A 14,127-nucleotide genomic window follows, 5' to 3' on the forward strand; every position below is an offset into this window, starting at 1 on the left:
ATCTCTTATACAGTCATCTTGCAGGATTAGACAGCTAAGCAAGAAGCTATGTCTTTCCATACATGGTAAGAAACTCTGCATTTTTCATTGAACTGTATAATACAGAAGACAAGGCTACGTGGCCTGCTCAGGCTCCAATGTGTGTTATATAGCAGTAGTGTGATATAGGGGTGTGCTATGCAGCTGATTACAGGGAGAACAGAAACTCCTTGTTATCACACCCCAGGCCATTTCTGAGCATGATTCAAAGAGCTGCTTATGCTACAAAGCCTACACAGCTTGGGTCCAGGCTATTGGATGGACTACATCTCCCTACATGAGCCTGCCCAGGCTTTGGGATCTTCCAGGAGCACCTTTCTCTTGGTCCTGCCATCTTCACAGTGATGTTTGGTGAGGCCATGAGAAAGGGTCTTCTTGGTGGCTACTCCTGGATTGTGGAACTCCCTCCCACAGGAGGCTAGGCTGGTGCCCTCTCTGTTTTCCTTTTACTGACAAGCAAAGACTTTTCTGTCCTGACAGACTTTTGAGGCAGGGTCTTCTGAGGCTGCATGTTATGCTTTTAGATGTGTCCAGTACTGCCTTTAATGGAGTTACTTTTTAATATGTATAGTGTGTGTTTAGTTGTATCTGTCTAAGGGCTTATTCACACTTGCCTTTCCTCTGTACTTTCCAAGCACTTTAAAGCTATGTATCAGAACACACTCTCTCCCTTTGCCCCGGACCTCTCCCCACAAAAACCCACTCTTTAAAGCTGAACTGGAACAAAGAGCAATCCACAGAAAACCCGAACTGTGATTTAAAGAGTGGCTTTCCACAGAGAAAGCTCTTGGACAAAAAGAGAGTGTGCTTGGACTTGGAGTTTTAAAGCACAGACCTGTGCCTGGAAAGAGCAGGACAAAAGCTAAGTTTGGATAAGCCCTCAATTTATGCTGTGAGCTGCCTTGGGTGTTGCGCTGGGAGAATGGCAGGATATTAAAAAATAAATATATAGCAGTGTGCCAGGAATATACCCTATTTCAAGTACCTCCAAGCAAAGGCAAAGTTGTGGGGAAGTCCTTATAAAGCTATTCTTTCTTTTCAGTATGTTTTCTTTCAATTTGAGAATGGGAGATGCTTGAAGGTATAAAATATATGTGTGTGAGAGAGTGATTTGCTATATTCTGTCTACATGTTTTGGATGCAGCTAACCTCTTGCAAAACTCACAGGAGAGTTCAGATTTTTTTTTTAAAAAACAAACAAACTAAAAATAAAAAATGTATCTTTCTGCACAGATAAACATTTGCATATAAGTTTCATTAACTTTCAGCCCAGTCAGCCACCATCTTTAGCTGCTGACATGGAAAGCTTTTTCTTGGATGGGGTGTGGGGACAGGAAGAAAAGCAAAATCCAATTAAAGGCTCAAAACTTCGGTTTGGACAGACCTTGTCTTTCATGCTCAGAAGTCCTTTCCAAAGCAACAAGGGCAGTGCTCGCAACAGAGACAAATAAAGCATCCATTATGCAGGCAGCCAAGCTCAGACAGCTTTGGATATTCTGAGCAGCTTCAGAAATGCAGGAAGTGTAAGGGAATCCCAGGCTGGATGCTGGGATTATCCTCAGTGTACAGACAATGAACACAGCATTTCCAAGGAATGCAGTGTTCTCATTGGTCCTAGCACCATGCACCACACATGACATACACAGTATCTGCACTTACCTCTCTCGCCCTGACCTAGCCACTGTGATCCACGCGACGGTCACCTCCAGACTGGATTATTGTAACTCGCTCTACGTGGGGCTGCCCTTGAGACTGACCCAGAAACTCCAGCGGGTGCAGAATGCTGCAGCGAGACTCCTTACGGGGTCTTCGCTGCGAGACCACATTCATCCGGCGCTATACCAGCTGCACTGGCTCCCGGTGGAGCACAGGATCAGGTTTAAGGTGCTGGTCTTAACCTTCAAAGCCCTATACGGCCTAGGACCCTCGTACCTACGGGACCGCCTCTCCTGGTATGCCCCACAGAGGAACTTACGGTCTTCAAATAAAAACATCTTGAAGGTCCCAGGCCACAGAGAGGTTAGGCTGGCCTCAACTAGAGCCAGAGCTTTTTCGGCTGTGGCTCCAACCTGGTGGAACGCTCTGTCGCAAGAGACAAGGGCCCTGCAGGACTTGACATCTTTCCGCAGGGCCTGCAAGACAGAGCTGTTCCACCAGGCCTTTGGTCAGGACGCAGCCTGACTCCCTTCTTTGGCAATCTTTACAAAACTTTAGTTTATGGTTGCCATCAATTTGTATTTTAATTAATTTTTATAATGTTTTTATAATGTTGCGCTGTTTTAGTGTTGTTAGCTGCCCTGAGCCCGGCTTCGGCTGGGGAGGGTGGGATATAAATAAAATTTATTATTATTCTTATTATGATGATGAAACTTCCTTAGAGCAGGTCAGGCAATTGGTTCAACTAGCCCAGCATTGCCTACTACATGGTTAGTCCCCTCCTGATGTTGTTAGACTACAGTTCCCATCATCTCTGACCACTGACTACATTGGGTACGGATGATGGGAATCTGAAGCCCAATAACATATTGAGGATGCCATGTTGGCTACCCTTGGCCTACTTTGAAAGGCAGAGGTCTTACAGGTGTTTTTAGGGTAACATGACAGACGCAGCTGCATTGGGTGCAGGAGGCGCCACAACAATGCTGTAGGATGGAGCACAAGAGATGGGGGGGGGGACAACCACCAAATTTTAGTGTCGCACATAGCGTCGCACAGAGTGCTGCTGAAATTTGAGAGCCCGAAGTCTGCCACTGCATGCTGCCTGCGGTATTTTAATTGGTACACCAGTGATCAAACAAAACTCTAGTAGGATAACTGGCACATATTTTCTGGTATATTTACTTACTTTCTTAAGATTTTTGTGGCAAGCCATCAGTCAGGAGCACAGAGATCACCCATGTGGAATGCATTAACTATTGATAACCAATATAATAAAGTGCTAAGATGCAGTAGCAGATGCCCCATTATTAGGCAATTTAAATTTTCAAAGTTTTCCCAAGTGATTAGTCTCCCCGCCTCCCCTAAAATAATGAGCTGGATTTGAGGGGAGGGGGAATAAAAGACCTGTTGTCTAGCACCCCGGAATATTTTTAATGATAACATTGTAAAGAAACGTATTGTAAGGGGAGCTGCCATCTCTGGGAGTTTACGAGCATATATTCTGTTGCTATATTCAGAGTTTTAGTTTCTGGAGTTTTGGTCTGCAACTTTCATTAAGAATAGTTCCCCTCTGGCTGAACTGCTGTCGAGCAGAAAACCCATGGAATATCCTGCCTGAGCCTATTACTTCCTAGGAACTTGGATGGATGCTTTTAAAACTATAAACTTTTTTTTATCTATCCTGCATACTAAACTCTGCTTCCCCATACCTCCTACACCGCACATTATCTCCCAAGGAACATTTTTAATCACCAATTACTGACTACCTATAAGAATGGCTATCCATCAAAGCTACAGAGTGACTGAAGGTTATCTCGCTAGCTCCGGGCCTTTCTGTTATGCAAGGCCCTTCATGCACACTGAGACATGCTGTTTGAAGGAGCAGAAAAGAAGGAATTTGCTTTGAGATGAGAAAAAATATTTAATAGCAAGACAGCTGTGTTTTCTAATGCCTTTCCCCAATCTGGTACCCTCCAGGTGCTGTTGACCTCCAATTACCATCAGCCCCAGCCAACATGGCCAATGGTCAGGGATGCTGGGAGCCAGAGCCGGCACACCCATGAGGCAAAGTAAGGTGACTGCCTCAGGCGGCAGGATCCACAGGGGCAGCAGATCCCAAAGAAGAGCTTTATGCCTTGCTTGTTCCTGATGTAGATCTTTACTTACCGCTTCTTCCCTGTTGTGGAGGGGGGGGGGCACCATTTTCTCACTTTCCCTCAGGTGCCAAAATGGCTTGGGAGCTATAGTTACACCATATCTGGAAGGACATAGGCTCTGCCACCCTGTGTTTTAAAGGATATATTAATCTATCCCTGCATTGAAAAGATATGCACCTTGAGGGTACCTCAAGATATATCTCAAGGTTGTGGGAGACTGGTCTACATAGTGGCTGTTTCTCATACACACACTGCAACCTGTCTTTGTCTCTGTCTCGCACACAAGCTGCTCACTTCAGATTGAAAATATTTTTTAAACAAACATAAAACTTTGCTATGATAACCTAAATATACAACAGCAGAAACACTTGATTCAGAAAAGGGAAGACCTCGTGAAGAATTTTTTTTTGAACATTGCTCTGTACCCAAACACTCCTCTCTGGACCCAGTTCCAGCAGTCCTGAGACAGGAAGGAAAAGTCTCGACTTGTACTCCATGAATAGCTCTGGTCCGAGGACAGATTTAGATGTGGGTACATTATTATGTGGCTAAGTTACAATTAGGGTTTCTGGAAAGCACTGCAGAGTAGCTGAAAGATCTTGTCTTTACAACCCCAACTCGGGCATGGCCAGAGAGCTCCTGCTCTCTCTACTTCTACCTCCTTCTCTTCTGGACACAGTTATTTATATATCTATGAAGGCAAGTTATAGGGCCACGGGGAGGAACAGAAGGGGAATTCAACTTGGACATCAATATGCCCATGGACATTTTGCAAAAAAAGAAAAACAACCTAACCACCAAAAATGAGCCTCAGAAGTCAAATGTTTCTTGGTACATGAGAAAGAATGGGTGGAGGTTATGATGTTCAAAATGCCATAAGAAGAGGACCAAATAATATTTTTGTAATTGATTGGCTCATAACTTTTTCAGGGTTGGCCAGCATACAAAACACAGTTCCTCACAGCCAGCACTCTTTGCAAGGACTCAGCTGGTGCTAGCATCAGAACCCTGCTAGTGACCTTCCAGAGGACCACTCTCTAATTTCCACTCGGTCCATGGTATAAGGTAGAAATTCAAAGACATTCCTGACCTGGCCTTTTCTCCTACAAGACGCATACATGCAGAGGGAGAGACATACAGTGAAACACACTTATTCCCTAAAAGGACCACCAGATGAACCTTCACAAACATGACACTAGCTGTTTTCTCTTGGTGGTTTGAACCAAGAGTCATTCTCTTCATACTGGACCCTACACATGCACCCACAGTCCCACACACAGAGAGGAGCATTGCAGTGCTAGCAGAATATGTAAAGGGGGGAAAGCTGAGCAGCTTCTCCCTCACCCCATCCCCCACATACAGCAAAGTGTCATCACCACGGTACCTTTCAACACCGTTGCTGCAAATAGTTCACCTCTGCTCGCCTGGTTGCTGAAGCTCCTTATGGAGTAAAACTCTTGTGCAGTTAGTTTGCTGCCTTCCCAGCACAACCTACTGTTACTCCCAAGGCTATTACATTCCATGTAGATACATATTGGTTGGCATCAACAGATAATGAGTGCGTTTTATCTCTCTGTTGGTGTATTGTGTTTGAGCAAAGGGTAATCTGGAATGACACCAAAAAAAAGTAATCAAACATAACTAAATTCCATTGTGCTTTGTTTTGTGAACAACTATCCATCCTTTCATAGTTACAAAACTGAGGCCAGGAATCTGTTTTTGATATCAGAACTGGAGCTTGCACCCTTATCCTTTCACACACAAATCTACTCCTGTTTTCTACCACCACCAAACTTTCTTAATTTCAGGCTGCAAACCTAACCTCAGTCACATATGAGGAAGCCCCATTAAATTCAACAGTTTTGAGTAGACATGTTTAGGATCACACTATAAATTTGAAGGGGGAAACACTCTTTGTTCCCACTATAACCGATGGTAGTCAGTCTCATACACCTTTGCTGATCTACTGTACATCTACCTAGTAGACACAGACCTACCCTTTGTCCACCCTGGTCTAGTTGAAAGACAGCCATGAGACAACCTTCTTTAATATCTCATAGATGGAAAATCTGTGGTATAGTAGAGAATAGTGTAACCTGGATCTGTTGAATCTCAGCTGCTGGGCACAGTGCTGGCATACAATTACTCTGATTGCACTTGCAAAATGAGGTCAGGGTTCTTGCACTGTGCCCTGCACAGACATACATAATGATAAGGAATGCCTGCTGCTTGCTTCAAGGATTGTTCCCCCATAGCTCCAAAAAACCCTAACCAAATAAACAAAAATGCCAGTTGAAGCATCAAGAGACAAAGCAAAGACAAATGATTCGTCTATCAAGCTTGAGAGCTGGCTAAAAGAAGGGAGAGTTGCAGCAGGACCTCTAGATTCAATAGCACCACCGTACAACAAGAGACTATAACTCCATAGTAATGCCTGGGACTGTAGCTCAATTGGTACAGCACACATTTTACACACAGGAAGTCTCAGGGTTAATTCTGGACTTTTCCATTAAAAAGGACCAGGCAGCAGATGGTGTGAAAACACCTCTCTACCTATGATTCTGGAGACCCAAAGGGTCAGATTGGGAAAGATGGACAAATAGTGTGACCTGATCTAAGAAGCTTCCTACGGGTTATATCTAATGCTCTCTGTACACAAGTGGAACAGCCTTCCACTCATGCAACAAGATTTCATGTCCCTGCAGCCCTCCTCATACCCTCAAAAACTGCTCCAGAGGATTGGCAGACTTTCTTGAGCAAAGCCAGAGCAAAGCTGCATGGGAGAGGAGAAGTATGGTAGCATAAACCGAAGTCCATTTGCACTCTCTGGAATCCACCCTTTGCTCTAAATGCTGGAATCCTGAACACACTGACTAGGGAGTGAGCCTCACTGAACAAAGTATGACTTCCTCTAAAATAAAAAATACAGATTGCTCAGGAAGGAAGGGGAAATCTAGATGAAAGGAGACCCATTCAGATCCAAAGAGGGAACTAGGGATGAGCAAACCTCTTCAGGCTGGTTCTTTCCGTTTCTCATTTTTCCAATTGCATGTTCCCTTCTCCACAGTTCTGCTGCAATTTGTGATTTAAACAAAAACAAAAGACTGCATGAAATTGTGTCTGCATTTTAGTGCAAACATCTCCTAACATACACATTTTTGTGTGGAATTTTGAACTTATCTCCCACCCTTGGTTGGGCCAATCCTTTCCTGATAAACAATGCAGCCACCGGTGCCCAAGTAGGACAAACCCATCTTCTTTTAAAAGTCCCTTTTAAATCATCTCCAGCTGTATGTGCATATGAGCAAACTCTCTGACAGAGTGGCAAATGCAGCTGGAGTGACTCGCCTGGCAAGCAGGACAAATGGGGACAGAGACAGCCACAAGAAAGCCCAGTGATCTCATCTAGGGAGGCAGACAAAGCAGGTGGGCAATGTCAGCCGGCATGTAGCTAACCAGCTCCTTGGCCGCTGTGGGGGAGAGAGGGAGAAAGCACGAAGGGAAAATGCTGCCTGCCTTGACAATTCCTGGGCCAATGTTAGATCCAAAGCATCCCTTGTGTGAGGTAAGTTTCAATGGAAGAGATTATTTGTAGAGTGCCTGCAGATGTACACCAGGCTGTGAGACGCCTTCTGTGTCCAGCCCTCCAGCTGGGCTAGAACTGAAAGGAGTATCCACCAATAGATTTAGAGGGCTTTGCAAAGCAGAAAATTAAGGTGACATGGGCACACACACACAAAACTGGAATGCTTTAAGTTCACTGGCTTCTCCTGAATATTTTAATTTTAAGCAAGTTCCAAATGGTGAGTAGATTTCCTGTGCTAACAACTGTCAAGTGTTAATCATCACTGCGTGATATCTCTCAAATACTGACAGACGGTAAATACAAGATAGATGTTATGTGTCAAACGCTATTAGGTGACATCACTACATCCCCTGGCAAGAGGCTATTGTAGCCCCATCATCTATCTCATACAGCAGGCATGGCCAAACTTAGCCCTCCAGCTGTTTTGGGACTAAAATTCCCATCATCCCTGACCACTGGTCCCGTTAGCTAGGGATGATAGGAGTTGCAGTCCCAAAACATCTGGAGGGCCAAGTTTGGCTATGCCTGTCATAAAGGTAAGTTGGCAATTTGCATTTATTGGCTCCCTAGTTACAACACTGGAAAGTGCACCTCAGGGCCCCCCTCCCACCTGGATTTTTAAGGTAAGAGTCTCTCTGGAGAGACTAACAATTCCAATTTTTACTGACAACATGCACATATGTAATAATAAGCAAATGCAACAACAAAATAATTACATTCTTTGATTGACAGATAGGCTGCCCCACCCACCTGTCCAAGTTGGTTCCCAGGATCATATTTTCCTACAGAGCCATATACTCACTAGGATTTGGGAAAAGGTGCTAGACAATATAAATATGATTATGTGGGAAAACTTAAAATTTTCAGAGGTGTAACAGGAAACTGTGGCTTAAACTAAGAAGAATGGAAGCCCCAAAGCCAGCATGCAGGGAAACGGGGGAGGCGTTGAGTGGGCGGGCCAAACATCTGTTCTTGGCCTGATAAACTGGAAGGAATTAAACTAAATTTCTGATCCAGCCAGTTGGAAGGAAAGACAAGTTATTCTTTGTACAACACGTCTTCAAAGTGATCACTATAATTTGTGGAGATCCATGTGTAAGAAGTAGGGCTATTGAAAAATTAAGGAGTCTTTGATTGATAATAATCTGCCTTTGAAATTATATATTTAAATGTAACCAGTTTGTATTTTAACAAAACATCAATACCGGTACATTTTTTTAGGTAGTGAAATACCGTGTTTTTCGCTCTATAAGATGCACTCAACCATAAGATGCCCCTAGTTTTTAGAGGAGGAAAACAAGAAACAAGAAAGCAACGCAAAGAGGCAGGAGCGCTCCTGTTGCGCTCAAGAGGCTTTGCGTGGCTATCCCTGATGCCAGGAGAGCAAGAGGGATCGGTGCGCACCGATCCCTCTTGCTCTCCTGGCTTCAGAGATAGCTACGCAGCCTGCATTCGCTCCATAAGACGCACATACATTTCCCCTTACTTTTTAGGAGGGGAAAAGTGTATCTTATAGAGTGAAATATACAGTACGTATGTGATATCTAAGAATTCAAGAAAGAAAAGATATCACTCATAGTTCATAAGCAAGGCAGCCTTTAATATTTTGCTTTTCTTAGCCATGAAAAATAAATAGGGAGGATTCAACATCATGTTAAAGCAATCATTCCATCAGGGCAAGCATTTCAGCTTGCCAGATAGAGTGATCCTCCCTGCCCCATGCGCTGTTACTGGGAGCTCTCCCCGGCCCACCCAGAATCAATTTCTGAGGCCATGGAGGGAGGATAGGGGGTGGAGCCCCACTGAGCAAGCAGAAACCCTTGCACAGCACTTCTGCTGATGGGACTCGTTAGCTGAATCCCACTTTTGTCACTAACATCAACATCAGGGGTCACCAACATCATGCCCCATCACTTGATGTCATGCTACAGCTCCCATCAGCTCCAGCCAGCATGGTCAATGGTGAGGCATGAAGGGAGCTGTAGTCAACAACATCTGGAGGGAATCAATAAATGCTGAATTTATCTAGTACAGGGAGAAACAAACTAGTTAATCACCAGGTCAACATCTAGCTGAAGATCATCACGAATGGTACGCTATTCTACCAATGAACTAGGCCCCTATGGAATTTCCATTGAATGTGTGAGGAGCCAGAGGAAGCTCAGTCTATCTAGACTAAAAAAGGGACTAGATTTATCCACTGCCCATAAAACAACATTATGTCAGGAATGGCTGTTACATTACAATCTGCTTCTCATGCAAAGACTATGATGAACCCCACGTGCGGCAACATTCCGTCAAAGAAGTCAGTGTTGCTTTTCAAAAAATAAGAGAACCACCTGCAGCTTGAATCCATCCAAATGACGTAGTCAGTGGGTATCCATGGGGCATGTTATTCAATGATGCAATGCCCTGTCTGTGCCAGGCTGCCTCTTTTCCAAAGGCATGGGCATTACTCACAATGCATCAAGCAAAAATAATAAAAAGTACACAAATAAGAATTGCAATTGAAAGGAGATTGAAAACAACAACAACAACAACAACAACAACAACAACAACAACAACAACAACAACAACAACAAATCAGCCAATCAACCAATGGATCAGTGTGTTTGATGGATAGGGTTCTGCCTTGTGTCTTCCAGTTCAGGATGCTGTGCACATTTTCTGTTATGAAGATTGATACTTAAGCCCATGTTTGTGTAATTCACTTTTCTGCTCCTTTAAGACAGCTGGCCGCATTATTTTTCTATAGAGAAGGCTTGATTGGGGGTGGGGGGTGCACGGTGGGCAAAAAATTGTCAAAATGTTCCTTGGCAAGGGAGAGGGTGAAGAGGGAAGGAAGCCTTAACTCTTAAGAGATTTTCAAAATGTGCGACCATTTTCTTTTGCTTTGGGACGGCATCTTTGTGTTTTTGTTTCGATTTTTTGTTTTGCATTTTTTTTCAGGTTCATCATTTGTTATGTATCCACATACTTATACACATACTTCATTATACACCTTTAGGCGCCCAGCAAAAACATTCTCTTTTAACCTTTGGTTGATTTGATTGACATCCTATGCCCTTTTAAAATGTGGTTATTTGGGGGGGGGCGTGTTAGTGGGTTGCTGGGTTTTGGGGTTTTTTTTGGATGATATATATTGTGGTTTTATATTTTGATTTTGTTCTGTGAACCACCCTGAGACCTCCAGGTATAGGGCAGTATATAAATGTAAATAAAGAATCAAATCAATAAATAATACTTATATGCATTGTTTTTGTAAACCGCTTAGAGACTGATGCGGTGTTCAGCAGTATATAAAAATGCAAAATAAAACAATAAAATAAAACTGCTTTCAGACAATTACATTTTCACTGTGTTCAAATTTCATTTTTGCTCCAAAGAACTCAAGGCAGCATGCCATTGAAGAGATCAATGTTATCAAAAGACACTGCCTGGCAGATTAAAATGGCAGTTTCAGACAGCAGACATTGGGGAGAAGCAGCACAGCCACAAGGTGCTGAGAGGCAGAGGGTGTGTGTGTGTGTGTGTGTGTGTGTGTGTGTGTGTGTGTGTGTGTATTATGCAACCTGTCTTGTGTTCTTTACTCTACTTCGATGTCCTCAAGTGCACTGCCCCATTGCCAGTGTCGAAGGCCGCTTTGGCTGGTATGTGTGTGTATCTTGCCTTTCCTTTTCAGGCAGCAAAAGGTGTTGGGCTGGCCCTAGTCTCTATACTTAGAGTGCTAAAGCCTTCTAAGGTCACAGCCACACCATACCTTTAAACCCTCCAAAGAATCCTGGGAACTATAGTTCGCTCCTCACAGAGTTGCAATGATCAGCAGCCTTAACAAACTGCAGTCTCCAGGATTTGGGCTGGGGCGGTGGAGGGAATGTGCTTTAAATGTACAGTGTGTGCATAGGCTAAGCCAGCCAGCCACTGGTGGAAAAGCAATTCCACAGAAGAAGCATCTTTCAAAGCCTGAGAAGCTCCAAATGGTGATGATAGACGATGTGCTAATGAGCCCAGGAAACACCTGTTTGATAGAGAAAAATTCCACCCACCTGCTTTCTATCAGAGTGAGAATTACTGAGTTGCAATTAGGAGTGTAACTCTACATCAAAATCACTTATCAAATATAAACACCCACATGCAATAAACATAATTGTAAGCTGGAGTTATCTAGGACCCATTAAGTGTTTCTGCTGCAGTTCAGGTCCCCAACACATTCCTCATCATGAGAGCTTATGGGGGATGATGAAGGTTGCAATTTCCTGCTTATTCTTTCCATATCCATTAAACAACTGGACAGCCACTCTGTTCCCATTACAAGCTGTTCCTTGGAATAGATATTATAAGAGTTTTGCTGCATTTTTCTTTAGCTCCTGGTTTACTCTTCTCACTGGGGATGGCAGGCTGGGTCTGTTTTGAAATGCAGGCTGCCACTCAGGCATGATCTGTGTAGCTTTTATATCAGAGAGTAGAAGGTCAGAGAGAAACAGAGAGATATTAATGCAGCTTACTTGGACTTGTCGGGTCACCAAATCTTCGGAGTCTCCCACTGGAGGTCCTTGAGATTCCTACAGTAAAGGAAAAATAGGCATTAGGTGCTAAGCAGGTGATGGCAAGCACAAGGTTTGCCAAGGGATCTAGATTTAGCAAACAGGTGTGAACGACTGAACTTCAGATACTTTGCATAAAAAGCATCACAGCCTGGCTGGATCAGGCCAAAGGCCCATCTGGCAGAGCACCCTGTCCTCACAGTCACCATCCCTGTGTTAGGAATGTACCAACTATAACCCAAAGATCTTGTTTGCCTTTTCACAAGAAACATCAAGAGCTAAAAATGCCAATGGTGAGGCTAAGTTCTCAAGTTTCTGCCTGATTTACTGCAGAAACAAAGACCAGGGGCACATCCAGATTGTCAGAACTAGTAGTTCTCTCAGATAGTGCTATATGTATGCCTTTTATGTAGTAAGAAGCAGCTTGGAAGGGACCTGGGATCATCGCCTTTGGTTGTACTCCTATTTCTAAGAAATAGCAACTTTAGGAAGCAGGGGAGGAATTACTACCATGATTGTCTTCCCCCACCCCTGGCAGGGCTCCTGATACTTTAATAACTATGTGATAAGAGATTTGCAGGAACTTAATTCCCACCCTCCCCCAACAAAAATAGCATATGACTATTAAGAAAAGCTCTGCCTGCTAAATCTTTGCTTGTCATTCATATATGACTTTTCAAATAAAGCATACAACAGCCATTAGACACTCTGGGGTAATGTTGGGAATGGGGGGAGGGACAGTGGACTGGCCCACTGCTGAAAAAGTTTGCTAAGTCTTAGATCAGGGGTCAGCAAACTTTTTCAGCAGGGGGCCAGTCCACTGTCCCTCAGACCTTGTGGGCGGGCCGGACTATATTTTTTTTTTTGGGGGGGGGATGAATGAATTCCTATGCCCCACAAATAACCCAGAGATGCATTTTAAATAAAAGGACACATTCTACTCATGTAAAAACACGCTGATTCCGGGACCATCCGCGGGCTGGATTTAGAGGGCAATTGGGCCAGATCCGGCCCCCGGGCCTTACTTTGCCTACCCATGTCTTAGATACACCTTCATCACATCTCAAAAAGAGTTGTGTGTCATCAGGATAGAGACAGAGCAAGCAGCAAACACAATGAAACTAGACAAAGATGATGACGATTCCTGCTGACAGGTCTGCTTGGAAAAAGTGACTCATGCCCTATGTGTCTGCATGACTCTATATATGCCACGTGGCTTCCTTTGTTAAGTAAGTATTATTGTCATTATAAGGATTATTACATTGAAATATGAAGTGTGACCAAACAATTTACCTGTTCTAAAGGAGACTAAAGTCAATCTGAAACTACTAACACTGGTGTAGTTGGGGTTCTATTATAATTGAAAAACAGTACTTTCTCCACTGACTTGGCTGTAGCTCTTTAAGGGGCCTGCAGCCCTGAAAATGTAGCTCCATTAACTGTCATGGACTGGTTAGACACAGAGGAATGGTGGGAGGAACTAGCAGGGGAACCACCAAGGGAAGAAGGCTCAGAGCCTGGGGAGTGGTGGTGATGGGACAATAATGAGTGGTCACAGGGAGAAGAGGGAGAAGTTTGGGAAGAGGAGGTGTCAGAAGCTGAGTAGGTAACAGGGCTTAGTGAGCTAGGAGAGTCTGTGACAGAGAGAAGTTCAGAATCAGAGGCAGAAGCTGAAGCAGGAGGATGTGCGGAGGCCAAGAGGCAGAGATGAGTCAGGCTGGTGAAGAGTCGTGGGTGTCTTCCTCTCCTGCTGCAACAAGTTCCCCTTCCTCATTGTCTTGAAGAACCAGAAGAGGCATGAAAAGGTTGGAGCAAAAGTTGGCGATGTGCAGACGCAGTCTCCGATTGCTTGTTGTGTTGGGGGGAACCCTGGAGAGAAGAGGACTTAGGCAGTTGCAGAGAGGTGGGGACCTTCAGACTCAACAACTGTTTCATGGGGGTAAGAGCTGCCAGAGATGAGTTGCTGTACTCATTAAACCTGACACTCCTGTGCAAATGTTTTTGCTAATAAAGAGTTAACTCCAACTTGTACAGTGTGATTTACTGCTGCCTCACTCCTGACATTTACTTACAGTGCCAAAGACTAAACCGATGGTGTCCTACAATATATTGATCTATGACCCCATCATGTCCATGAATGCTC

General features: G+C 44.0%; 1 protein-coding gene across 2 annotated transcripts in view; it reads right to left on the reverse strand.

Annotated features, from left to right (window-relative positions):
- Nucleotides 1-14,127, reverse strand: part of SEPTIN9 (septin 9) — a 212,887-nt gene that overhangs the window by 164,969 nt on the left and 33,791 nt on the right. The window contains exon 2 of one of the 2 annotated variants that reach the window (XM_028717049.2): nucleotides 11,946-12,002. In XM_028717049.2, coding sequence (XP_028572882.2) covers nucleotides 11,946-12,002 — 57 coding nt within the window. Of the gene's footprint in view, nucleotides 1-5,238; nucleotides 5,393-11,945; nucleotides 12,003-14,127 lie in introns of those variants that run through there. The other variant, XM_077924256.1, reaches the window with a different exon arrangement.

The sequence above is a fragment of the Podarcis muralis genome, chromosome 2, assembly GCF_964188315.1.
Source record: "Podarcis muralis chromosome 2, rPodMur119.hap1.1, whole genome shotgun sequence".
Classification (NCBI taxonomy): Eukaryota; Metazoa; Chordata; class Lepidosauria; order Squamata; family Lacertidae; genus Podarcis; species Podarcis muralis.